Below are 27,911 nucleotides of genomic sequence, written 5' to 3'. Positions count from 1 at the left end.
AGGCGGGAACGGGGCGGGACGGAGCGGGCGCTGGCCTCCAGCAGCGGGGTAGGGTGCGCTCCGCGAAGCGGCTCGCCGAAGCTCCTGCGGGGACGAGGATGGTGGAGGACGGCGGGCAGCGTCGCGGTCGTCGCCGTCGCTCCCCTCCTTCCACTCGGGGCGCTGGGAGGCGAGGAAGTCCTGTCGCGGCCGCCTGCGAACAGAGGAGAGAAAGGTAATGGCGGGAAGCGGCCGGAATCGCAGCCGGTCGGGAGCGGGATGCGCCGGCCATTGCGCTGAGACGTCGCGGCGGGCTCGGTCCTCTCGCCCTCCTTCCTTTCGGGGTCGTCCCTGGGTCCCGTTCCCCACCCTCCCACCCGACAAGACCGCGGCGGCCGGCGGAGCGCTCCTTCGAGGTCGCTGCACAACAGCCCTGCGAGGTAGGCTGGCCTGAAGGAAAGCGGCCGGCCCAGACTCGCGGGGGGGTGGGCTCAAACCGGGCCTTTGGGGCGCTCTTATTAAAACTGCTATTTTTATTATGTCATCATCATCATCTGCAGTTAGATTCACAGTCTGAGACTGGTGGAAATTTAATCCTTCAGGTTCTAACCAAGGACTTAAGAATGATCAAGGTCTAAGAATAGGGGCAGTTCCAAGCAGGGCAGGGGGTGGGTGGATAGGTGGGTGGGTTTTTGTTCTATTTTTGTAAAATTAAGATGTTTATGTCTGATGAATTCATGGGTGACCTTCAGCCAGTCCCTCCCTGTCTCAGTCCAACCCACCTCACAGGGTTGTTGTTCTAGGGAAAAGGACTTATTGGGTATGCTCCTCACTTTGAGTTATTTATAAAAGCAATAAAGGCAGCATACTTAATAAATTAATAGATTAGATCTATCATCTGTGTATCTCTGTATTCATCTCTCATCTATCTCACTTATCGCTATCTGCCTGTCTGTATCTGTCTGTCTGTCATTATCTATCATCTATCTATCTCTATATCCAATCTATTTCTATATCTCTATATCTATATTTCTGTATCTCTATATCTATTTCTATATCCATTATCTATTTCTATATCTCTATATCTATCCATTTATCTATTTCTATATCTCTATATCTATCTTATCTATCTAATCTATCTCTCTATATCTATTTCTATCTATCTGTCTATCTGTCTATCTATCTATCTATCTATCTATCTATCTATCTATCATCTATCTCTATATATCCATATCCATATCCATTTATCTATTTCTATATTTCTATATCTATCTGTCTATATCTCTATATCTCTATTTCTATATCCATTTATCTATTTCTATATCTCTATCTCTATCATCTATCTATCCATCCACCTACCTACCTACCTACATCTCTGTCTGTCTGTCTCTATGTCTCTATATCTCTATATCCGTCTGTCTATCTACCTACCTACCTACCTACCTACCTACCTACCTACCTACCTACCTATCTATCTCATCTCTCCCTTTCTCTCGCAATCATCCAGCCATCCTAGAAAGTCTTTTAGATATACCAGTTATGAGTGGTATAACAACAAATTTCTTTTTCCATAAGCGTTCAGCTTTGATCTGCACGTCCCAATATTTTCTAATTTTTTCCAATTGTTTTTCCTCAGTCCTAGCATGACCCAGAATAGCAAGGTCAAGTGAACCAAACTTTCTTCTTTTCAGTAACTGTTCTATCAGGCATCTCGTGAGCAAGAAGCCTGTTGGATCTTGAAGTCCCATAAGATCTTAACCTGCTGTTTTTCCAAAACCTTGATGGTCCCTGGAAGTTGTTTTTTAAACTACGTTCACTATCAGACCTCTGGCAAAGTTTCCAGCGAATAATTCTGCAACTCAGTCATGAGGCTGCTTGAGGTTAGTTGGTGAAATTTTGCTGCAGCCCCTGATCAAACAGTCAATTGTTTCATCCTTTTCACTACTGTACAAAGGCGATTGTTTGCTGTTGTTTGTTTCGTGCTGAATTTTCTCCTTCGTGCAATTAGTTGGCAAAGGTCTTCGCATGGTTATGACGGTGCTGGCAGCTGCTCCCCCTCTTCATTGAGTAGGTTGGCTTCTCCATTGTACAAACACACACAACACACACACACCTTTCTCTGCTTGAAACATAGAGGGAGCGCCTTAAAATGTTTTGGATATGCTTTGTGTACAATTTCAGAGAAAGTTTTCTCCTGCCTGCCCCTTTTTCCCCCTTTTTGGTTTCACTTTCTCATTTGGGGAGGCTTCTTTTGTGCTGGGCAGAGTGACAAAACTGCCTAAAGCAGTGGTTCTCAACCTTTTTAATACCGCGACCCCCAACCAGTCGTAAGTCGAGGACTACTCAACGGGTGCAGCACTGTTTGCAGAATGGGACTTTTGGCGGGCTCAGCAGGGCAGAGACAGCCTGGACAATTCCTATTGGCTTTTGAAAGCCAATAGAATTAGACTCTAGTCAAGAGAGTCTATTCTATTGGCTTTCAAAAGCCAACAGAATAAAAGGGAGTAGCACAGCTAAGGAAAAGGGGAAAAAAATGGCGGACTGCGTTGTTTGGCGACCCCCCTGAAATGGTCGTTCGACCCCAAATGGAGTCCCGACCCACAGGTGGAGAACCACTGGCCTAAAGTTTGTGTGTGTGTAGGAGAGTATATGTATATATATGCCTGTGTGCGTGTATCTGCCTATACGCATATATGCCTGTGTGCGTGTATCTGCCTATACGCGTGCATATATATATATAAGGAATACATATATATGTGTGGATATGTATATATGTGTTTTTCTGAGTATATGTATGTATATATGCCAGCCAAACATAAACATCATTTTTCATTCGATTTGGTTTTTTTTCATGGTGATGAAATAAAAAAGGTGCCTTGTTTTCTTCTAGGCAGGATCTTAAGACTTTTCACTCAGCAAATTGTCTGTTATGTTTCCTATGGATAATATCTTATACTTAAAAATAGACTAAGATTCTGTGGTTTCGTCCTTTTAAAATTTTTACTCTGGAGAATAGTGTGGTTTTTGTGTGCATGTCTGTATTATAAAAATACTTCTTCTTACAGTGCTTACATTACTTCAGCAGGTTCTCCTTACAGTACAGTACTTTAATTCAGAAGGCTTCTTGGCTTTGTCTTTTGCAGTCAGAAAACAAATACTGAGACCACAATATCACATAACAGAAAGAGATTTATAGGGGAATCACAATCCTGCCTATTCTGGAATAAAGCCTATTAAGTTCAGTAGTGCTTCATTGTGAGTAAGCCTGCACAAAAGGGCAGCTGTGGCAGAAGCTTTTGTGGACTAGAATCTGTTTCTGCAACATAAGCCAAGATGGGGCCATTCGTTTTCTCAGGCTGAAACTTCAGACTGAAGTGGTTCATGACTTAATTTAGTGATGCAAGTCTTATGATCACATGGAATCTCTTTGCAGAAGTCATACTGAACCACAAAGTTAGCAGTGAGCTGAAGTTTCCCACACTAATCTAAGGATAAAACTTTGGTTAATAGTTCTTCGGGAAGAAACCAGAGTTTTTTTATTTGTTATTTTGTCTTTTCTAAATCATTGTTTTCTGGTTTAAGTGTAGTAGGATAAGTTTAATTGTGTCCTGCTATGAAAGAATATATTTGTCTTATTTAATCAATAAATGTAACTTTAGAGAGATACAGATTTAGAGAAGGTTTGTTGGGAGGTTGGGCAATGTACAAATTTAATACATATTAATAATTGTTATTTGTTGATCTTTGGTACCAAACCCAAGTGTTTTGTGATACCCTAAAGACTAAGAAATTGATAAATGCCCAACATATCAAGGTCATAATCCATTTTATCAATTACTGGGAATCAGATATAAACGGTGAGACAAAAGTTCATGACATCAAGTACAGAATGTCTGTAATATTTCTTGACAGAATTCAAATTCTACAAGGTAAATACCAGTCCTTTGTAGCTTTGCTATGGTGGTGAATTAACATTATCATACTTTGTCATGATACTTTTTAACTTTTGAGTTTAAAGGCTGGTTTACCTCACTATTGTCAACCTGTTTGATTCTCAGGATTTCTTATCCTTCTTACATATTATCAATATACTCATTGATAACACCATGTATCTGATGAATCGACTTCTAGAATGCCAGTATTATGTGGAGGCTGGAATATTACTTGCATTCTTGAGGATATCAGACAGTCACTCCATTCACAAAACTCAGTGGTTCAATTCCAATCACTTGTTAGATCTCCACCTAAAACAGTCACAGAATCGTGAATATACAATGTGATGAGCAGGTTGCCATTGGTTCCTTTGAAATGTATTATATATGAATTTAATACAGAGATTGCTAATGAAAGCTGATGCTAGTAATTTATGGATAACGCTAAACCGTAATGTGATTTATTTATTTTAGCATGATCATGAAATCCACTCTCATGATTTAGTGTTAGGCACAACTTTGGTGTGGCTTAGCAGAATTATATAAGATTATAGCTGCTAAATTATTAGACTTTAGGATGCTACAGTGGTTAACTGAGGGAGCCATAGAGGAGGTGGGCCACTGTTGGTGCTTTCTTTTTAAAAGATTTTGGTTCAGTCTTTAGCATCTCAGTCATGTCTTAGATCAGTGGTGGCGAACTTATGGCACGTGTGCCAGAGGCAGCACTCAGAGCCCTCTCTGTTGGCATGCACGCCACCACCGCCAGCAGCAGGTCCATCAGGCCTCTACCGCTGGCTGGAGCAGGAGCCCCACCTAGTACAAAGGAGGCAAAACGGCCGACTAGCAAGCTCGAGTAGAGGTGGTGGAGCAGAGGTCACCAACCATTGTCGATTGGTGGACTGGAAGAAAAGAGAGGGGGAAGCATTTTACATGCGTGCATGCACACACTGGGGCCGCGAGCATGCACGTGCTGCAAATGGGGCGGGGCTAGTGCCTGCATGATACTCACTAGCCCTGCCCCGTTCTTGCGTGGTGCAGCGCCTTGTATCTATACCCCGTGGCGTGATGGTGGCCGTTTTTGCACCTTGCAGCGCGATGGCCCATTTTTGCACCACCAGTTTTTGTGTGTCAGAGATGGCACTCAGAGGCATCTCCCTGCCCCCTCCTGCCCCTCGTGGGCACCACAATGCTGATGCAGTCCTGGCAACTTTGTGATTAATAAGTGGGTTTTGGGTTGCGGTTTGGGCACTCGGTCTCAAAGGTTTGCCATCACTGTCTTAGTGGTGAGTAATATAAGGATGAATAATACTGTACGTGTCTTCTGCTGGGTTCTGTTCACTCAAGGACACAAGAACTACCTTGTTTGATTGGATCAGAACTGAGAACCTGCATACTATCAGCAGTCACCTGGACGCTTTTATGATACTGATCGTTTTTCACCATAGACCAGTCTTGAAAGCTGCACTGTACCTCAGTTGTTACTTGTTGACACTTATTTGTTTACAGCATTCCTAGACTGTCAACTTTGTACAGATTCTGGATGGCTGCAACTCTATAAAACTTATACAGTTTTATGAAAATAACCACTCCAAACAAAACTTGGCGTAAGAGTGACTGCTACATTCCTCCGATGTGGTTGGATCGTTTAGACAGTTGTGCTTGACATGAAGGCAAAGAACAACTTTTTTAAAAAAAAACACATTCTTTTGCCTCCCAGGCTCATAGTTGAATTCTTTGTTTCAATTGCTATATTGATCTTTGGTTCAAAAATTGTATCCTAAGGTTAGTACTTTTAATGAAAATTTGAGGTTGGCTGTTTGTTGCAACCGTTAATTACTGATATTTTAAATCTAGGTATCTTCCTAGGCCAGGGGTAGGCAACCTTGGCTCTTTTATGACTCATGGATTTCAACTCCCGGAATTCCTGAGCCAGCATAGCCTGGCCTAGGCTTTCAGAAAGTAATACTAGCTTTCCTTTGAAAAGTACTTCCTTTCTCAATTACCTCTTTCTACCTATTCCTATTCCCAAGATTGAGGGGATGCTTTCATATGCATGCGTATTTAAGAAAAAATATTGCTTTTGTGAAATACTGATGTATAATAAAGTATTATTGGTAGTTCTACTTAGACTGAAAGACAACAAGCGATTTGTAGAGTTTATTTTAGGTAATGAACAAGCCTCTCAATTCTAAATGATTACAGATGTGTATCTTGGCTTCTATTGGTAAAAAAACCTATGAAGTACATTGATGACTTTTCCAATTGCTAATAGCTATACAAATTTCTTTCTCTAATCTTATTTTGCATGATTTTTATTTGGAAGCCTATCCTCCTTAAGAGATTATTCTGATTGAATCAGTATAGACATGGAGTTTACTACCGCTCAGATATTTCCAGAAATATCCATATTTACAAAGCATGTGTTACTTTAAGTACTATTTAAACCTACACTTTTGTAATTTTTTTCCCTACAGTCAGATGGTAGAATTAAAAAAAACTTGTGCTTATCTTAATTTTTCCAAAAAATTCAAAACTGTTTTGATTACTAAAACAGGGAAAAAAAGCTTTTATTTGTGAGAGCAGCTGTCCACTCACTTCAAAATATTAATAAGGACTGCAAAGATAAAATCTACATGGTCCATCTTGTGGTGGTGGTGGTGATGATGATGAATAGGGCATCTATTAGCCAGTCAAATTTATTGTGCTGAGAAATTCTTCAGCATGACCTTTGTAGCTATCTAAACATGTTCCCGTTCTTGCCAGCTGGATGTTGTCATAGGTCTATAAAAATCAGTGATGATGTCTGCTTTCAAAAGTGTCTTGTTTTCCTGTCCTTTACTCTTACTATGGTATCCTTTAGCCTCTAATGATGCTTTCCTTTATTTTTATGCTTCAGGTCATCTATTCTGGATTTAGCTCCGTAGAACATGGATGAAGAACATTAAGGCATTGTTGGAGCTGGAACTTTCTTTTTTAAAAAACAAAAAAACAAACCCTCCTTTACAGTTATGTTGCCAACTTAGCTTCTTCTGAAGATTTTCCTTTTTTCATCTTTATACAAAGCTTGAACCACAATGACTTCGGGTTTGTGGAGTCAAGAGAAAGCGAGCTCTCCCTATTGGGAAGAACGTATCTTTTATTTGCTTCTCCAGGAATGCAGCATTATAGACAAGCAGACTCAAAAGCTACTAAAAATACCTAAAGGTAGCATTGGCCAGTTTATTCAAGACAGGTCTTCTGGCGGGCACATCCGGAACAATCCTTCCTCCAAAAGCAAGAAGTTGCAAATAGGAATAAAGATTCTGGAACAGCCCCACGTGGTCCTGTACGTCGACGAGAAAGAAATCGTCGACATAGAGGAGAAACGAGCAGAGCTGCTGTTGGCAATTACCAATTGCGAGGAGAGATACAGTATATTTAAAAGCAGAGGCAGACTGCGGAAGGGCCTCCACATCGATATCGGCTCCCCAGTGAAAGTGCAGCTGAGATCAGGAGAAGAGAAATACCCCGGAGTAGTTCGCTTTAGAGGACCCTTAATACAAGAGAGATCCCTGTCTGGCATATTTTTCGGAGTGGAGCTTCTGGTAAGGATTCTCTTTCTTTCTTAAAGAATCCTCTAATGCAGGGGGTCCCTAACCCCTGGTCCGTGGACCAGTACTGGGCCGCGGCATGCCGGCAACAGGTCCGTACAAAGAAGGAAAGCCCCATACACAGGATGCAGGCAGCACACAAAACCACACCCCTGGAAAAACCTGTCTCCACGTAACTGGTCCCTGGTACCCAAAAGTTTAGGGACCTCTGCTCTAAAGTACATGAATGAAACCTAAAGATGCTTTTTTTTCACGAGGCAAACTGGACCTTCTTGTTTTTCTTTGAAGACGTTTCGCTTCTCATCCCAGAAGCTTCTTCAGCTGGGACTGGATGGTGGGGGAATGGAAGGATTTATACTCCTTTCAGACAGCTGGTCATTTGCATCCTCTTAGAGAGTCGTTGAGGCCACTTGGAGGTTTAGCTGTGTCCTCAGGATCACCCGAGTGGTGCAAATGGGTGTGGAGCAGTAGTTCTCAACCTGTGGGTCGGGACCCCATTTGGGGTCGAACGACCATTTCACGGGGGTCGCCAAACAAGGCTGTCTGCCATTTTCCCCCCCTTTTCTTTGGCTACATCCCTGGCACCCGGTGATGTATAAGTGGTTGGGGGTCATCACAACATGGGGAACTGTATTATGGGGTTGCGGCATTCGAAAGGTTGAGAACCACTGGTGTGGAGCCTTCTTGGAACTGTTGAAAGGACTGTGTTGTAGACTGGAGATAGATGATGTCGTATCCCTCCTCTTCTGTTGAGAGAGAGAGCTGAAGGAGCTTCTTGGATAAGAAGCGAAAGGTCTTCCAAGAAAAACAAGCATCTTTAGGATAACTATGACCTGGATGGCTGAGAATCTCCATATACATTAAGGAAACATACTCTCTGTATTATTGAGCATGCCTTCTGAAGACCTGCAAAGTGTTAGGTTTCATTTGTTTCTCACATTCGTATTCCTGTCCTCCTTTTAGGATTGAGGGATGGTGTGGATGGTTCTCCACGTCATTTTATTCTTGCGACATAGCTGAAATGGGCTGAGTTGAGAGAATCTCCTACCAGACGCTGCCCTTGAGTTCAGCCATTATGAATATCTTTACATAAACTTTCTCATTTGCTGGATTCCTGCCGTTTGTTGAGCCAAAAATAAATGGATTCTATTGTGGTTTAGCATATGGTGTGAAGCGGGCCTCCCTAATCTAAGGTTTTCCAGGGAGTTTTAATTTCCCTGAAGGTTGTGAGACTTGGGACCTTCCTCAGCTCCACATCTGGCTGAACTTCACAATTCATTTTCTTTTCCTTTTGTAAATGCAGGAAGAAGGTCGTGGTCAGGGCTTTACTGATGGACAGTACCAAGGCAAACAGCTGTTCAGATGTGATGAAGACTGTGGGGTGTTTGTTGCCCTAGACAAACTAGAACTGATGGAAGATGATGACAATGAACTGGAGAATGACTATGCAGCTCCAGTTGACTCAATGCAGGTAGACCTTCCTCCTTTGGAGCTCAACTCCAGGGTTTCTGTGAAGATAGGGAAGAATATAGAGTATGGGACAGTTATATTCTGTGATGTCATACCAGGAAACGAGAGTTTAGGATACGTTGTTGGAGTGGACATGGTAAGAAATCAAGATTTTTATGATTTTTTGCATGTGTGTTTAAAATAGTACATGCAATATTGCTGGTGGGTGGCATCCTTGAAAGCTACTTACGACAATTGTCGCCATGTGTAATCATTCTAGTATATTATTTAGTATCAGATAAAACGGGTCTTCAGACTTGGCCCTTTTATGACTTGTGGACTTCAATTCCCAGAATTCATCAGCCACGTCATAAAAGAGCCAAGTTTGAAGACCCCCTGAGATAAAACGTATATTAATTTGCTTTGGTGGATAATCATGCCTCTTGGATTACAGAACAGCAACAAAGAATGTTCTCTAGGGGATATGAATTTTATGGTACAGTATTACTTTGTTGGACAACAAACAACGAACAAGATTACATATGAGCCGAGAGTTTAACAGGCTTTACTTAACTGTTCAAAATGACTTGAAGCTTGTCAGGTTAAAAACAAAATCTTGTCTGTGATTCTAATGGGAAGCATGTTTGTTGAACTCAGTTCTCTTCTGAAAAAAGGAGCCATGTATTTTGGCCTCTTGAAGGGACATAAAATGACTCCCCAGTATGAATTTGAATTTCACCTCATCATTTGTAATGCTCAAGAACACCTCAGTAATAGTTGGCTGTTCCTCACTTTTCTCTCGACGTTTGTTTCTATAATTGGAAAACATGCAATAGCTTTCAAGTAGAAATGCTGAAATCAAATGTTCTACTTGGCAAAATATCCATAGGTATCTGATGTAGCAAAAGGCTGTTTGCACATTGAATATAATGGGATGTACTTGCATAATCTCACTTAGTTCCACTTAGAACTATGAAAGATCAAAAAGTTACCTTACTCATCAACTTTTCCATTTTCTCGGTAACCAGTGAGAATGGCTGCATTTGTAAAACTTCTAAAATTGCTGAAAAACTGGGTTTTCTACCTCAGTGATTGGGAGTTTTTTTTCTTAATTGTGGCATGTGATTATTAGTGGACTAATCTTTCTGTATGTGAGAGGTGGGTTGCCAGCATTACAAGAATCTGCTTCTTTGTGATGGTTTGTGCTTTCCATCTTAGCTTTGCATAAACTTCGCAAATTTTAGTAACATCTTGGTTTTCTTGAATGCATTCGGCTGTTCTCTTGAGCAGTACGGATAAACATGTTATAAAATGCTTTTTAGGATAATCCAATTGGAAATTGGGATGGAAGATACAATGGACAACAACTCTGTAGTTTTGCAAGTGTTGAAAGCACACTTCTTTTGCATATCAATGATGTTATCCCAGGTAATATTTTATTTTGATTTCGAGGAGAGTTTCCAGATTTTAGCATGTTGTTTAATGTCTGATTCTAGTTTTAGTTTTGCTTAAAATTTGGCTTTTTTTGCAGTTCAAATTTAAAGTAGATATTTCAGTATCTACTATATTGCCTATTATTAAAGGTGATCATATGACCCCTGGACAGTGCAGCTGTCATAAATATGAGTCAGTTGACAAGCATCTGAATTTTGATCACGTGACCACAGGGATGCTGCAACAGTTATTGAGTGTGAAAAGTGGTCATAAGTCATTCTTTCAGTGCCGTTGTAACTTTTGAACAGTCACTAAATGAACTGTTGTAAGTCAGTTGTCTTTATCTTAATTGGATGCTAGTCTTCTCAACGATTTCCAGATGATAAAGCTCGAGGACTGATGGTTGAAAGTCCTCATTATCTGGCAGTGAATTTTCTACTTGAGAAATTTTCTTTGTTTAGTAGGATAGTGTGTGGGCTAGAGAACTGGAACAGTGTTGAATGGAAATGATGTGATTGCAGTCCACATTTGTGAATAATTATGCATAATGATTTAAAGGCTAGTTAAGAACACTTAAAAACCTGTACATGGTAAAAAATAACGCATAAGGTCTCTCTAGGTGATTTTATTTTTTCCGTACGGCATTTGTGTATTGGGTTATGGGATTGTTTTCTTACACCTTCTTTAAAAGGAATATGTTCAAATGATACCTACATATGCTCTGATAAAAGAATGGGTATTTGTGAGAAGGGCTCAGAACCACAGGCAATCTGTTCTTTTCTCCATATTATTAGAGTGCCAGTTTTTCTATTCACAAAGCTTTAATAATACTGTAACCTTTATGCTGCATGTATGAGTCAACTGCTTTGCACTGGAGGAATATAGTGACTTGAACAGGATCTACTGAAATTAGCTGATTTGCTTAGCAAGAAGCTGTAGAATCTAGACGGCCCTTTCATGGTTTTCAGACTTGAAGTTGGCAATGAAACTATTTACTTGGCATTGCCAAGGAAACTGAAAAATGTGAGCAGTCTTTGGAACCAGCAGATCATATATTTCTAGGTAATGGACAGCTGGATTAGGATACTTACTTTTTGGCTGGGTAAAGACAAAGATGGAAAGTTTGTAGGTGTAAACTGAAGCAAAGGTTTCATTGGCTGAATTTGAGAGATGAGAAGCAGATAGGTATAAGAAGACATTAGAATTGCTGTGCTGGATTAATATAAAGGTTTATTTAGTCTGACAACCTGTTCCAGCAATGGCCATCTGAGAAATTCCTTATTTATTTAATATTTAATCATTACCAGTTTTTTTTAAGCAAACTTTCATATTGTTCCTAAAGGATGATAGTTTATATTATAGTTCCGTTATGACAGGTATTATAATTGAGGTTTCATCTTAGTTTGGCTAAGCTTATATGTAAAATTTTATATGTCAGGACTTTCATCCCTCCTGAGGAATGTGTAATGTGTTTCCTATTGTTGATTAATGTTTTGAAACTAATACATTAAATTGCGGTATAATGTGCTCTTATACTTTGTGAAATAGCTAAACTCTGTTCTGTTTTAGAGGCTGTGTCTCAGGACAGGAGACCTCCCAAACTTGCTTATACTTCCAGAGGTGGTGGTGACAAAGTTTTTGGTCATAGCAAGCCAAAGTCTACAGGTACTTTGACTCAACATTTTAGCGAAACTTACAGTGTTGTTTCTTAAATGAGGATTGCCATGTGCAATCTTCTTATGTTGCTATTTAAAGGCAAGTGACTACTCAGTCTCTATATCAACATCCGTGAAGATGTTTAATGTGTAGTATACTGCATTCCTTATGCAGGTTTGACAACCCACACACAAACACACACATATTGGTCAAACCTTTATAAGGAACACAGTACACTACACATTAAACTGATGTTGATGTCGAGAAATGGAAATGGATAGATTCATTTTCCACTGAACCCTCTAGATTCGCTACTTGAATTTCCTGTGCTTGATCCTTCAAGCCAAATTGCTCCTCGCTTGCAAATGTCATCTGTAAAATAGGAAGAAGAGGAGTTTACTTCAAAGGATTAAATATATTGCAAAAGGATATCCAAATTTCAAGAGGAATCATGAGAACCTTTGCATATCTGCATATTTCTAGGATTATCCTAAGGTCACACTTACATAAAGCAACCTATGAAGAAAGTTTGGTTGCTCCATTCTTAACCTGCTGATCTTTCCAGTTTACTGAACAAGACTAGATAGAGGCAGTTTCTGCCTTGCATATTAATATTACAATGACTGCAGTTAAACAGTCCATATGTAGTGTTGGTTATGATGTATAAGTCAAGAGTTATTAGGATTCGGTGGCATATAATTTTAAATAACATACCCATGTTCATTCCTTCTAAAATATTAAGTCTGAAATCAGCGGTATTCATCTTAGGGATATTATTGAGAAAACAGTTTCATTAAGCTTAAACAGAATTGTTATTTGATGTAGCTTTGCTTTCTAAAAGGTACTATGTGTATGGCTTGAAATGTAAGCTGAGAACACAGCTGTTGTGTTAAAGGGTTGGGACCATATGAGATCATGCCGTATTGTAGTGTTTGGACCAGATGACCTACAGTTATATTTCTTCCATAAGAGTCATACAATTCTGAAGCACTTCTATATATTTTTGTAAGAACATAAAAGCTTACTTGTATATCTTCTTCCTTTCTGACATGACCTGTTTTTCAGGTGCGCTCTCTGATCCTGGAAACAGAAACAGAACAGAATTTTTCTACGCTTTAAATGGCTCCTCAGTAGATTCTCAAGCACAGCCAAAATCAAAAAATACATGGTATATTGATGAAGGTAACAAACTGGATTTTGATCACAGATGTTGCAAAGTATGACTGTAACGATATAGAGAATTCTGACAACTGTATTGACCTAGATTTTTGGATAATGCTTTGATGCATCCTTTTTTTTTTTTTTTTCCAAACTGTAGCTTTCCTTGTAGTGCTGCTTTGAGTCAAAATGAGCATGGTCCAGCATCCGCTACTTACTTCCACAGCCTCAGTGGAATTATTTTACAGTCTCATTTGATCCAGCATCTTATCACAAAACAGCTTTTGAAATTTGCCCTTGACCTTTTTTTTTTTTTTTAAGCAATTGCTTGTAATAGCAGTTGCATGGCTTTAAGAGGGTGGGGAAAATGTAAAACTCTTTTGGTTAAATCCCAGTTCCTTAGTTCATGGCTGTAGTTTGTCAGATAACTGAAGACTTTTTCTTCAGCCCAGGTTTTAGGGTCGTGGTAGAAAATACCCAACATTGCGTGACAGCTTGCTCTTATTCTCCGTATTAAACCTGTTGGGTTGCAGGCAGAGCGTGCAAGAGGCTTATAAATAGTAATGTGCTATTATACCAGCTTGTGACCTCATGCTCTGAGCTTTGACTCATGGTTTATTTATGTGTCTTCAGGAGACAAGTTGGTGACTATATCCTTTAGGGCCTCTTTGCAACTGATGGTACAAATTCACGTGAGGTGTAGATTTCATTTTTGTTTCCCTGTAATCCTTGGCTTCCAGATTACTAAGATCTAGAGCAGTGTTTTTCACTCTCAGCAACGATGCAATTTCAGCTCCCAGAATTCCTCAGCCAGCATGATCTGGAATAGCAGTTTTAAGCAAATAGCTTAAAGTTGACCAATAAGCCTCACTTTTTAAATAGCTGACACAAAATACACAATACCTCTTCAATATTAAATAGTCCTTAAATGTTGAATAAGATAGAATTGTGGCTTCAAAGGTTTTTGTGTTTGAGATTTTTTTTTTGTCACATCAGCTTTTCTGTTGTGCCCAGCTGCCATAGAGTGTAGGAGTCTGGGAAAACTTGAGGGACAATATCTAATTTATTTCGAGCATGTACCAAGCTCACATGATATTCTGTATGAACTTGGAAGGAGTCCAGGATCCCACTTTCTTCCATCCGTTTGGAATTGCTGTGAACTTTCTATCACTAAGAAACTTTGCAATCATTTGTGAAATGTTACTGGTTATAATTATAGTCTTGATGATAGTCCTTGATTGTGATTTTAGTAAAATCTCCTTGTTAGCTTGTTAGTGTACTTAGCAAGTGCCAATAAACCATTTTAAAGTAATTCATTCTTACATGGTAGAATCTAGTCAAAAAGAGAGAGAGATTCCATTTTATACAAAAATGCGCATAACGTCAGTTCAGGTGCCTTAATAAAATTTGTCATTCCTTTTCTCTGTGCCTCTTGCTTTGTATTCCTCCAAATTCAACAGTGGCTGAAGATTCTGCAAAATCACTCAATGACTCCTCTTCTGGATTTGGAAACGCTTCCCCACCACTGCAGCCGGCCCCGACAAATAGTTTATCTTCCGAAAACAGATTCCATTCCCTGCCTTTCAGTCTAACCAAGATGTCAAGCACCACCAACAGTTCTATATCACACAGCCCACTCTCCTTATCTGTTCAGTCGGTTATTGGAGAGGGGACTTCCGGGGCAACCCAGGAGAATCCACCGGCCACCGTAGCACCCATCAACCTGCATGGCCTTGAAGTTGGCTCTTTAGCCGAAGTGAAAGAGAACCCTCCCTTCTATGGGGTAATCCGTTGGATCGGACAGCCGCCAGGGGTCAGCGAAGTCTTAGCTGGGCTTGAACTGGTAATGACTGTCAGATTTGAGAACCAATGGGCAACTCTTGTCCATCTCTACCCTGCAGTACCTTTTTATTATGGCCTTTCTCTTAAATTTCCTGGCTACAGCTTGACTCTGACATCAGGCCAGGTGAAAACTCACTGCCAGAATTCTGATAATGCAGATATCAGTCTTTGAGTTACGACTGTAATTGAGTCTGTAATTACAGTTGTAAGTCACGATGGTCGTAAAGTAGGTCACCATGTGATCAGACCCGCTTTGAATGATCTTTTTTTTTTTTTTTTTTTTGCAGCGCTTATTAAATGAACCCATTGTTTGCTCTGGGGCAATTTTAGCTGGAAAGCAGAAGTAAATGCTGGTTTCCGCCCAAAGTGTCTTTACGTTGTGGTCAGTTGTGCAGGCCAATTGCCAAGGGCTCAAAATGTCACATGATTGGGGGAGGGGGTGTCTGGACTTTGGAACTTTAAAACCGAGTCATAAGTCCCATTTGGGTCCGTTGTAATTCTGAATTAGAATAGTCATCGAATGCCTAGTTGTAAGTCAAGGACGACCTGTTCTATGACACATTGTGCTAAGTGGAGAGGGAGGAATGTAAATAGGGACACTACATCAAAGGAGACTGTGATCTCATCAAGAGCCACCTTTAAGCCTTGGACTTTTGTCAGAAATTGTGTGGATGATGTGATTGCTGTTTGAGGTCTGAGTGAGGAAGCAACAGCGTTGTGACAGCCATTTAGCCAGGTTATACGTAGGGTGTGTGTGTCTCGTAGCGCTACAGTTTCTGTATGTGTGAGTATTGACTGAGAAGTTCAGAGTTCTCTTTTTTTTTTTTTCAGGAAGATGAATGTGCAGGTTGCACTGATGGGACTTTTAAAGGAACTCGTTACTTTACCTGCGCCCCAAAGAAAGCTCTTTTTGTCAAACTGAAGAGCTGTCGACCGGATTCCAGATTTGCTTCTTTGCAGCCTGTGTCCAATCAGATTGAACGTTGCAATTCCTTAGGTATGGTCTACCTTTGTCTCTCTGTACAGCTTTGCTGATAACAAGTTCTGGCTTTATTCTGAATTGGAATAAAACATTTCTAATTATCTCTCTGTGTGTGTTTCTGCCTGTAAGCGTGTATATATGTGCACATTTGTGAGGAATAAGTGCATGTACGTGTTTCCGTAAAAGCAATGTCGGTCCCAAGAATGGAGAAGCAGGTGGGCCTGTGACTATGCTGGACTTTGTATTGGGCTTTTGATGGTAATATTTCTATTGTACGTGTTGCTGATGTGGAATTATGAACGAGAGCAGACGTAGCTTTAATTTCCTGATTTTGTTTTTCAGCTTTTGGAGGCTATCTCAGTGAAGTGGTTGAAGAAAACACTCCTCCAAAAATGGAAAAAGAAGGTTTAGAAACAATGATTGGAAAGAAAAAGGGCATCCAGGGTCATTATAACTCTTGCTACTTAGATTCCACCTTATTCTGGTAAATAAAGAAAAAACTGTGTTTCAAACCTGAGATGACAAAAACACACGATAGGCATTTTTAAAAAATCCAGTGAAGTGAACATTAATCTAATAGCTTGCGCATGGTGTTTTTTAATCTACACACAGCAATTTGAAATTTCTAGGTGCTTTTGAAAGGTTAATGAAGATAGGTAATCTTGCTTAATGACCAGAATTAGGACTGGCAGGCATCATTAAGCAACTTCTGATTTTACACTGGCTTCTCCTTGGATCCTGATTTTTGGAAGCCAGCTGTGATGTGCACAAATGGCAGTCACATGAAAATGCCTGCTAATTGTGAAATGCCCAAAACATGATCACTTACTGTGGGGATGCTGTTAACAGTCATAAATGCGAGGTCTAGTTGTAAAGTTTTTCAATGCCTTCATAATTTTGAATGGTCATTAAATAGGGAAGCCATTAAATGAGGACTATTATCTATATATTAGGGATTTTTTTTAACCTCGTAAATTGGCCAGAGCTTAGCTTACAGTCTGGGAAAGGCATTATGTTTTAAGACACAGAATCAAACTTAACACTACTACTTCTCCTGGATTTTTTTTTCCCGTTCAAGTGTTCCTTTCTTTTTCTTTCTCTTCTGATTGAGCCTTTGGTATTTGATACGGCTCACATTCTCTTTTTTAAGGCAAAATTTTCTCAAACTTGATTTTGTATTATGTAAGGTGGTATGCACGGTGAGCTTAGCTTGCTGGTAAGGTTCAGATTACACTGTTCCAAAATGTAAATACTGTTTCTGGAAACAGATATTGGTCAGAATATCACAGAATCTGTTATAAGCATCTCTTTCTGCAATAGATTTTGGGACGGTCTCGATCTGAAGATGTGGTTTTTTTTCCCCCTCCCTCCCCTTTCCAGTTTGAAACTATTTGTTTTCTGCTCTTTCAGCCTGTTTGCATTCAGTTCTGTTTTGGATACAGTCTTGCTCCGACCCAAAGAGAAGAACGATGTAGAATATTACAGCGAAACTCAAGAACTGCTACGGACAGAGATAGTAAATCCTCTTCGAATGTAAGTACAAATGAGCTACCTGTAATACATTCCAGCTTTGGTGGGAAATATTGAAAGCTTCTTCTACAAACAGGAAGATGTTTGAAATGGTTTTTGGAAGGTAGAACAAGAAGTGTGAAAACTTTTGCTTTGCTTGACTATCTCTGGCCCCTGTACAATTTTTTTTTACCTCTTTTTACTTTTGGATTGGAGGCAGATCAAGATAATATTCTTGGCAATGTTGCTTCTTCAGATTCTGTCTGCCTTTTCAGACTTGCATTTTTTATCTTCTAGATATGGATATGTGTGTGCCACCAAAATAATGAAGCTGAGAAAGATTCTGGAAAAAGTTGAAGCAGCATCAGGATTCACATCTGAAGAAAAAGGTAAGTTCATTCTGTAGTATTGATAATGAGGAAGAACTGAAAGGATGTTATTTCATGTTATTAAACAGAAGTCTAGAAAAGATTTTCATCATCACCATAAACCCCTTTATGTTCTTTTGGTAGCCCATCCTTAGTTTAAAGACTCTGCTTAAAATAACAGATTAATGAAGTTCCACATCTGCAGATTCTGAAAATGATTAAAGACAAATGTCAGATCATCCCCAAATAATCTAGAAAATGTCGGCTCCCCGATTTCATAGTTCAGAGTGCTGCTAGCAGTTTTGAGACTTGATTTCAGGCAGTATTAGGCAGCTTGCATTTTTACTATATTTTTAAAAAATTATCTGGGCTTTGATACGCTGATGAAACTTTTTTTTTCCAGATCCAGAAGAATTTTTGAATATTTTGTTTCATCATATTTTAAGAGTGGAACCACTTCTAAAAATAAGGTAAAGATAATCCTTGGCTCACACAAGAGAAATCGTAAAGTCACAAGAGTTACTTAATTATCTATAATGTATAATGTTGAGGATAATTTCCAAAAGACAGTTATGGCTGGGAACACCGTGCAAGCATCTCCATTACTTTCAATTGTGTTTAGTTTTGTAAACTGTGAACATTTAGCTATGCCTTTGTCTTGGGGATATTTCAAAGGCACTTATTGCTGCTTTATCTTGTTTACTTAACACATAAATGTCAGTTATGTCTCAACCTTGTATCTGCCATAATAGCATCAGATGTGGAGAACTTGTGGCCAGCATCGTATTGCTAAATTACATATAGGTTAGGAAATTGTCTGAAGGTTACAGAAATCTGTAATTTCAACAATTACATAGTTCACAGACTGATAGGTATCGGCTATTTAACTTTAGAAATAATCCCTTCATCAGTTTAAGGAATAATTTATTCCAGGATCAAATCTGGGTCGGTCACCGGAACCGAAAGTTTAGTCTTCCGAGCTTTTGGACTCATGCTGGAGCCCATTTCAGGGAACTTTTCTCTAGCAGAATGTGTTATTTATTATAAGTAGATGAATCAATAATAATTTATTCTTATATTTATAACTAAACGTTTGGAAAGGCTCTTAAAATCCAAGTCATCTGGTTTCATTCCAGATGCAGGAATCTATTGCTACAGGATTCTGCTCTAACCCCGAAGACAAATCTGGTCGCAGTAGTAATAGATTCTTTTTAAAACCAACTTTAAGAGTCCCCATTGTCAAATAGACTTGTATCTCTCTTCTTAGATCAGCAGGACAAAAAGTCCAAGACTGCTATTTCTATCAGATTTTTATGGACAAGAATGAGAACGTTGGAGTGCCTACCATACAGCAGTTACTGGAATGGTCTTTCATCAACAGCAATTTGAAATTTGCAGAGGTTTGGAGAAGATTCCTCTTTTTATAGTTTTACCAATCAATGCACATTCTGCTGACTGAGTTGATCAGCATGCAAGTGTCTCTACAGTAATTCAATAAATTCTTATTGATTAGGAGGTGACTCTTCATCATGTTGAGTGAGGGATTTACGTCTTCAGTAGATATCAAAAGAACTTCCTTGAAGCTTTGCTTGAGCTATTTGTGCAAATGATTTATTAGTTAAAGCACAGGTGGGGAACTCAAGGCATCCAGATGTTTCACAGCTTAAATTCACAACTGCCTTGTGTGAATGACCAGTGGCAAGGGATTCTGGGAGTTCTAGTTCAGCATCACCTGGAGGCCCATTAGCTTCCTTCTTGCTTTAGATCAGGCCGTCAAACCTTGGCAACTTTAAGACCAGTGGACTTCAACTCCCAGAGGCGGGGTATTCTGGGAGTTGAAGTCCACAAGTCTTAAAATGGTTTAGTTGACATCCCTGCTTTAGATTGTTAAGTCAAAGGTTGGACTGATCTGTGCAACTGATTATATTTTTTAACTTTACATTAGGGGTCATCAGGATTTAATAAACTGAAAAGAGCAAATGAAGTCTCTTTGACTAAAACACCTATCCTTTTTCTGTTGGGTTTTACTAGGCCCCATCATGTCTGATAATTCAGATGCCTCGATTTGGCAAGGACTTCAAAATGTTCAACAAAATTTTCCCCTCTCTGGAACTGAATATCACAGACCTGCTGGAAGACAGTGAGTTTAAATGTGCTTCATGATGGTGCAATAAGGCTGAGTCTTCAGTTGTTCAAACGAATTTATTTATTTATTTATTTATTTATTTTATGAGACTTATATACCGCTTTAAGTGCAAGCACTCTCTAAGCGGTGTACACCAGTAAGCAATGTATATCTATATATTTACATTGCCCCCAACATTTGATGAAGCTGGATACCTTTATCAATAAAATGAATCACCTTCAAAATAATGCAGAATGGAGTTGCTGTGGACCATAAAAATCTTGTTTCAATGCAGATACACAAATAGCATCAGGGTCTGAAACCTTCATTGCGAACTTTAGCAGAACCATATCAACGGTTGACCTCCAGGCCGCTCCAGTTTCTCAGTTTCCTAAAATAAATGAGTTCTACTGCCATTGGGAAATAAAGAAAACGGATATCCTAACTGTCTTTAGGAAATAAAGAATCTTTTACCCGCCAGTCTGCTGACTAATATATTCTGTTAGAATTTAGATGGAACATGTTTAAGTTGCACGTCCACTGTATCAGTGCAGAATGAACAAGACTTAATTTTTCCAACAATCCCTGGAGAAATTGTGAGGTCCCCCCCCCATTCAGTTCTTGTTTTTCCTATCTGCCACACCTGTTCAGTTCTCAGTAGAAAATCTAGAACAGGGGTGTCAAACCCGCAACGTCACATGACGTGTCGTGACGTATTCCGGCTTTTTTTCCATTGCCGGCAATGAGGTAGGTGCGGTTTCGCGATGACGCATCTGGCCCATGGGCCGGCAGTTTGACACCCCTGATCTAGAAGAATTCCAAATACGACAGGTCACATCCTTTAAATTAGTTATATCTGTGCAGGAATGGAGTGAGCTAATTTTCTTCTACTCAAAAGTTTAATTTTCTATTTTAAAAAATCTTATTTTAAAAAAACAATGTAGATATGGCTTCGGTTTATACAGAAGGGTAGCCTCCAGCACAATGGGTGTTTTTCTTTTTGTAAAATGCAGCTCCCAGGCAGTGCCGTATCTGTGGAGGACTTGCAATGTACGAATGTCGGGAATGTTACGACGATTCAGACATTTCCTCTGGTAAAATCAAGCAGTTTTGCAAAACGTGCAATACGCAGGTAAGTTTGTTTTTTCCCAAAGGTCCTAGGACAGTGGTGGCGAACCTATGGCACGGTTGCCAGAGGCGGCACTCAGAGCCCTCTCTGTGGGCACACGCACCATCGCCCCAGTCCTAGGCCTTCAGCTGGGTTTTATAAAACCTTTGCGCTTTAGGCCTCCGCCGCTGTGTGTCAGTCAATTTCAACTTCTTGCGGGGAAAAAAAAGATCTTGCAACGTTGGAATTGATTGATTGAACTTTTTAGTTCCACCCAATCTGCCGTTACCACCGCAGCCACGCCCACCCAATGGGCCACACCCACCCAATGGGCCACATCCAGCCAATGGCCACACCCACCCGGCACCCGACGATGCATAAGTGGGTTTTGGGTTGCGGTTTGGGCACTCGGTCTCTAAACGGTTCGCCATCACTGTCCTAGGATTTTGTTTTTGACATTGCTGTTCTTATGTGGCAACTGGATTCTTTCAGAAAGGGGCAAAATGAAATTCAATGGTGAAAAAAGTAAGGTTCTACATTTAGGCAAGAAAAACCAAATGTACAGGCATAGTATAGGTGGTACCTTGCTCAACAGTAGTAACTGTGAGAGGGATCTCGGAGTCCTAGTGGACAATCACTTAAATATGAGCAAGCCGTGTGCTGCAGCTGCCAAATAAACCAACACAGTGCTAGGCTGCATTAACAGAGGGATAGAATCAAGACCATGTGAAGTGTTAATACCATTTTACAATGCCTTGCTAATAATAGTTTCTGCTCCCCCTCCTTTCTAGGTTCATCTTCACCCCAAAAGGCAGAGTCACAAGTTCAATCCAGTGTCTCTTCCAAAAGACTTGCCAGACTGGGACTGGAGGCACAGCTGCATCCCTTGTCAGAAGATGGAGCTCTTTGCCGTTCTTTGTATAGAGACGAGCCACTATGTGGCTTTTGTTAAATATGGCAAGGAAGACTCCTCTTGGCTCTTTTTCGATAGCATGGCTGATCGGGATGGTATGTTTTCTCTTTTGTGAACATTCAGCTGCTAGCCTGGCACTTAAATGAATGAACCTCTTACCACAACATCTGTCATGAGATGCCTCGCGGCACGACGGTTGAAGCCGCGTTCCCCAGTCTTTGAACCGTGGCATCCACTTTTCAAATCCTGTCAACATTCCCCGGATTGTAGGGCGCCTTGTTAATGCTAGGTTAATCTAGAAAAGGCTAGGTGAATGATGTAGAGCAGGGGTAGTCAACCTTGGCTCTTTTATGACTCGTGGACTTCAACTCCCAGGATTCCCGAGCCAGCTTAGTCATAAAAGAGCCAAGGTTGACTACCCCTGATGTAGGGTAAGGCCAGGGAGATTAAAAAAATAAATAAATCTCTGCTCAGCTCTTGAGAATTCCAGGAATTATGTACAAAACGAATGTGGATGGTGGCAGGGTATGGAAAAGTTGAAAAAGACAATATAATAGAATAACAGAATTGGAAAGGGCCTTGGAGGTCATCTAGTCCAACCCCCTACTCAAGCTTGAAACCCTATACCATTTTAGACAAAGGATTATCCAATCTCTTCTTAAAAACTCCAGTGTTGGAGCACCCACAACTTCCGGAAGCAAGTCCTTCCAGTGACTAATTGTTCTCACTGTCAGGAAATTTCTCTTTAGTTCTAGGTTGGTTCTCTCCATGATTAGCTTCCATCCATTTCTTCTGCTGCTGCTTTGGAGACTAGGTTGACCCCCTTTTCTTTGTGGCAGCCCCTCAAATATTGGAACACTGCCCAGCCCTTGTTTTCATTAAAGTAGACAAACCTGGTTCCTGCAAACTGTTCTTCGTGTTTTAGCCTCCAGTCCCTTAATCATCTTTGTTATTCTTTGCACTCTTTTTTTTTTTTTTGTGACACTCATTTGGTTTATTCCAAAATCGATCATTTCGGTCACAAGCTGGGAGATTTAAATTGGCATGAAGTAGAATGCCTGTAAGGACCCACCCCACTTTACATCTTAAGAAGACAGAACTCTTGGAATATCTCTTCCAACAGGCATCTTTATTAAGAGAAGATGGTGCAGGCATTCTAGATAGGACCTGAGGGGCCAACCTCTACCATTCAAGGTTTTAAGTGTTCCCAAGCAGCCCCCACCCCGCCGTCCTTCCAGCGACGATCCCAGGTGTTACATTTCCACCCCCTTTTCCTCTCGACCGGCAGAAGGGAGGCTTCAGAGAGTAGTAGATGAAAGCTGATGGCCATATTGTTATGGTCAGTCCTCTTGGTGAGATCCACATTCAGTCCCTTCGAAGTTTTAATGAAAGAAGTGAGAGCCATAAAAGCCCTTTGCTCATCCCCCCTTCCCCTTCGTAGTATGACAGAATCCAGAGAGGGCAGAAATGGGGTTTTCCATAGTCGATAACTAGAAATGAAATATAATCGGATTCTGACAATGCCGTTAACATGTAGATGTCACCATTGTCCTGCTGAGGTAATCCGTGTTCCTGTCTTTTCTCTTCCAAGGAGGTCAAAATGGTTTTAACATCCCTCAAGTGACTCCGTGTCCAGAAGTTGGCGAGTATCTAAAAATGTCTCTCGAGGAATTGCACTCTCTGGACTCAAGGAGAATCCAAGGCTGCGCACGAAGACTACTTTGTGATGCTTACATGTGCATGTATCAGAGCCCTACGATGAGTTTGTACAAGTAGAAGTTGATGACTCGTTAGCAAGGAGCCTCCTCCCAGAGACTTGACTGCGGCCCAAGAAAGCTCAACGGAGCTCTCGGCATCTCAGCTTGGGCATCTGTTGCTGGCAACGGATGCTTCGAAGGGTACGGAAGTCAGATAACCAGGAAGAAGAAGCAACTATTGTAACGAAAAGGGGGAATGGAGCCATTCTACAACGCGGTGTTAACGTTGCTAAAATACTTGAGTGTTTTCACTCTTGGAAGTGTGCGTGCATGTGTGTGTGTGTTTTTTAAATAAAAAAAAAAGTCTAAATGAAACGATTAGGGCGTGTTTCAGAGAAACTCGTTACCTAGACTGAAGATGACGTCCCCTCTGGAATGTTCTGCTGATTCTTCTGACCTTTCACAGCCTAAAGGAAGAGGACTACATTTTGTAAGTTTCCCAGCGTTGTATCCATCGCGTCTGTAAGACAGGCCTTTGACCTTGGCATCAAGGCTTTTGCTTCTTATTTTGACCTGGAATAAGTTAAACCACAAAAAACAAAACAAAACAAAAAAACAAAAAACCCATCTCTAGTGCACTGAGTAAGGGTATAAATGCAGATATACATGATCAGTCCACATTGTCGCCCTGGACCAAGAATGCTCCTTGCTTTCTCTGTAGCAAATGGGTACCTTCCAAGAAAAGAAAGAATATGGATCCTGCAACCTTGTAGTCGTGGTACTCGGAATGAGCTCCGGAAGTGGCCTCCCTTGCAAGATATCCTCCCAACTTCCTAAGTTCTGTTCCAACCGCTTGATGCCGTTTGTAAGGTTATTTCTGAGAATGTGTGGATGAACCAGTGTGATATCTTTCAGTGGACCCAGCTAATTCTGAAAGGCATTCCACTGCTGTCTTCAAGCTTGATTTCCATAATGGAAGAATCCTGAAAAAACCTGCTTTTTATCAATGAGTTTTGGAAACTTTTCAGCATGTGTTCTGCATGCCTTAGGGATCTTGGTCCATTTTTCAGAAAGTACCCAGTTAACTTGGAAGGTCCAAGGCTATTTTCCTTTCCTCCGGTGTCAGTGAAAAGACCCTCTGACAGCTTGCAATTCAGCATGGTAAACGGGGATGAGATTAATTCATATCGGTTCAAGAGCTGTCGTAGAGATCATTCAAAATCACGCCGTTAAGTTATTTTCCTGTGTTCCATTAGGTCAGTGTTTCCCAAACTTGACAATTTTAAGGCATGAGGACTTCAACTCCCAGAATTCCACATGCCTTAAAATTGTCAAGTTTGGGAAACACTGCATTAGGTAATAGTTTATGTGTTCTCACGCTTCTGCATCTAAAGGGCAAATCTGGATTACGCAAAAAATCCCGTCTTCTAATGCGTTTGTTCCACAGTTCTGACGAGGGAATATGACTCAAGTTTAATTCCATCAAGATATTCTTTGCCGTTTCGCTATCAGTATAGGCTGCCTTTTATGGTTATAGCTTATTCGCCCGCACGAGACTTTTCGGTACTGTATGTTGATTGGGTGGGTTTGACAGTGTCTTCAGCTCTACGACCACTTGCAACAGCCAACTCACCAAGGACAAGAGTTAGACTAATATCAAAGAAATAGTGGGATAGAATCATTAAAGAAAGGGAGCCAAAATGGAGGGACAAATTGAAATGTGAATGACAACAATTAAAATATTTTTTAAAATTATTTTAAATAATTAAATTGAATTGTTGAATTGTCCCACAGTGAGTTGGCCATGGCTAGTTGGTTGCGTCAAATTGTCCCATTCTGGTGTCTGCAAAGAAGGGTTGTGAAGGCAATAGTCAGCATATTGTACATTTGGGATAAATGTACCCATAGACACCATATGTAATAGTAGCATGTTTACGACCTCAGTTGTTAGTTGTTATTGCGCACTTACTTATTTATTTTTTTGTCTCAGGGAATGTCACGGAAATGAAATCTGTTGTCTGTTAAATGGAAGGCGATCGTTGTATGTTTTCAGTTTTGCGCTTTACAACCTTGCTCACACATTTATCTTCTCAAAGGATGATATTGAGCCAGCATGTAGTTAAATCATTTGACTTGCTGTTCAGTACATGCAAAGGACATCACTACCTTGTTTTGGAGTATTCGGTGTCGTATTGAGTATTTTTACAAACTGTAGGTGTAATAGCTTTTCTGCAGTATGGAGTAAAACCTGCTATCGTTGCCTTAGGTACATTTTGAAGACAGCAAAAGGCTACTGTGTAACTGAGAAAAACAAAACAAAACCTGTGAATGATGTAGAAACGGATTGTACATTATGAAGTAGATCTTTTTTTTTTTTTTAAAAAAATTCAGGATGGATGGTGGGTGCTGAATGACTCTTAAGATCAGTTTGCTGTAGAGAAACTGATAGAGTAATTAGGCATCTCAAGCTTTTTTCAATGGTTTCTAATTGCACAGCAAGACTGCCAACTCATTGCATTAATTCTCATTTGTGTAACTCATGCCTGGACGTCCTTCTTGTTCCTACTTACCCTGCTTTTTTTTTTTTTTTTTGAACACTCGTGGGAACTCCACACCTCAGAAGAAGGTTGGGAAGTTGTGGTTTGAGAGCTCCAGTTGGCTGGACTGATAGGAAAATGGTGATCTTGATGGAACAGTAGGATGAAGGAATGTGGGCAGGTAAGGAGCAGCAATTGAAAGAACTCACAGAAAGAGAACAAGCCCCACAGTTGTGTCTGGTTGCAGGGGTGCAGGCGAATAAGGATAGGAACACATTCATGCATCATCCAGAGTCATTCTCGGGTCACGTGAGGATGTGACTCCAATCCTTGAACAAATGTTTATGTGGAGGTGAGATTAGAATAAAACAACAGGGTCTAGAAAGATGGTGGCCAGCTGAATCTTGGGAATGGTCTCCATTTTAAAACAGTCACATTTGAAGTGGGCGTATGAGAGATATTGTGGTGGTTTTGCTATATAATGGTTCTTTCCAGCTGTTTTCTTGATACTCCCGTCTGAGGCCGCGTCTTCGCAAGTGGTAGACTCTCCCTTTTGAATGTACAGTGCAATAAAACATACATGGAATCGCTCTGCGTCCTTTTCCTTGTTGCCTTTTCTATTTCCTTTTCTGTTTCATCCGTTGTGATTTTGGCATTTTGATAACTATGCTCTAAAACAGGGGTGTCAAACTCAATTTCGTTGAGGGCCGCATCCGCATTGCAATTGCCCTCGGGGCCGGGTGGGTGTGGCCAGGGTGGGTGCGGATGGAGTGGGTGTGGCCTACTGGGTGGGTGTGGCCAGCTGTACATCGTTCGCGTCAAGGGTGCCTGTGGGGGCCTGGGCAAGTGTGGGACAGATCTGAGGGTCTCTGGCAGAAGGGGGTGGGACCGGGGCAAGTGCCAAGGCATGGTCCACTGGAGGAGCCTCACTGTTCCTCTCAGGCCATGTGGGGGGGGGGCTTATGGAGCTAAGACTGAATGTGTTTTGGCATAGAGGGCCACCACAAAATTGTACATTGGCTCCTGGCTGGCTGGCTGGCCGGCCGGCCTGGGCCAGGGCCAAGACAGCAGGGGCCGTTCCCTCACTGTTTCCAGGATGGCTTCGCGGGCCACATGAAACCACTTTGCGGGCCGCATCCGGCCCCCGGGCCTTGTGTTTGACATGTCTGCTCTAAAAGGTCTCCTATGTTACTATGAAAAGTGAACATTAAGCCATGGCCCTGCAGAAGGAACTCAACAGAAGTGAAATAATTCCATTTGAGATCATGTTTATATGTCCACACAGACGTCGGTGTGTAAGCAAGAAATTAAAGTGCTGTCCTTTGGTTTCCCAGGGCTGAGATTGTCACGAAGAATAGAGCTTGAATCAATATGAAAGCTGAATTGGATTTTTATCTTGACCTAAACTGCCTCTTTGGGGTATTATTTATTCTGCCATTGTAACAAACTATGTTCTGCATTGGCTTGCACAATTTTTTTAAAAAACAAAAAAAAAATAAAAGATTTTGTGGTTGAGTGCAGTTGTCTCCTCGGTAGAGTGCCTCAGCTGAGAGCTTAGGAAATTTTTCAGATTGTACGTGTGAAGCCTTAATTCCTTCAGATGAGAGAAGAAATTATACCCTATATTATTTC

The 27,911-nt window shown here is 40.7% G+C and overlaps 1 protein-coding gene across 3 annotated transcripts; it reads left to right on the top strand.

Annotated features, from left to right (window-relative positions):
• The first annotated feature begins 19 nt into the window (after positions 1 to 19).
• Positions 20 to 26,869, top strand: CYLD (CYLD lysine 63 deubiquitinase). 3 transcript variants are annotated; one of them, XM_039352419.1, is made up of 18 exons: positions 20 to 214; positions 1,671 to 1,859; positions 6,808 to 7,495; positions 8,805 to 9,107; positions 10,273 to 10,378; positions 11,954 to 12,049; positions 13,106 to 13,222; positions 14,659 to 15,041; positions 15,872 to 16,037; positions 16,365 to 16,506; positions 17,433 to 17,555; positions 17,829 to 17,920; positions 18,303 to 18,369; positions 19,167 to 19,299; positions 19,931 to 20,039; positions 21,038 to 21,156; positions 21,924 to 22,140; positions 23,637 to 26,869. In XM_039352419.1, the coding sequence occupies exons 3-18, from the start codon at positions 6,986 to 6,988 to the stop codon at positions 23,819 to 23,821; spliced, it is 2,868 nt and encodes a 955-aa protein (XP_039208353.1). In that variant the 5' UTR covers positions 20 to 214; positions 1,671 to 1,859; positions 6,808 to 6,985; the 3' UTR covers positions 23,822 to 26,869. The 3 variants fall into 3 exon arrangements, with proteins under 3 accessions (XP_039208353.1, XP_039208351.1, XP_039208354.1); XM_039352417.1 differs by lacking the exon at positions 1,671 to 1,859; XM_039352420.1 differs by lacking the exon at positions 1,671 to 1,859 and having other exon boundaries at positions 21 to 214; positions 8,805 to 8,972.
• The last annotated feature ends 1,042 nt before the right edge of the window (positions 26,870 to 27,911 follow it).

The sequence above is a fragment of the Crotalus tigris genome, unplaced genomic scaffold (genome assembly GCF_016545835.1).
Source record: "Crotalus tigris isolate CLP2741 ecotype Arizona unplaced genomic scaffold, ASM1654583v1 scf7180000018432.44079421565:4894166, whole genome shotgun sequence".
Taxonomy (NCBI): domain Eukaryota; kingdom Metazoa; phylum Chordata; class Lepidosauria; order Squamata; family Viperidae; genus Crotalus; species Crotalus tigris.
Note: the sequence above shows the minus strand (reverse complement) of the source record. Positions and strands in the feature narration are given on the sequence as shown.

Excerpts from the sequence above, each read along its gene's own strand:
- CYLD (XM_039352417.1), top strand. The coding sequence starts at position 6,986 with ATGACTTCGGGTTTGTGGAGTCAAGAGAAAGCGAGCTCTCCCTATTGG. Across the intron at positions 17,556-17,828 it reads ATAGTAAATCCTCTTCGAAT|ATATGGATATGTGTGTGCCA; the intron begins GTAAGTACAAAT and ends TTTATCTTCTAG. Across the intron at positions 19,300-19,930 it reads GCAATTTGAAATTTGCAGAG|GCCCCATCATGTCTGATAAT; the intron begins GTTTGGAGAAGA and ends GGGTTTTACTAG.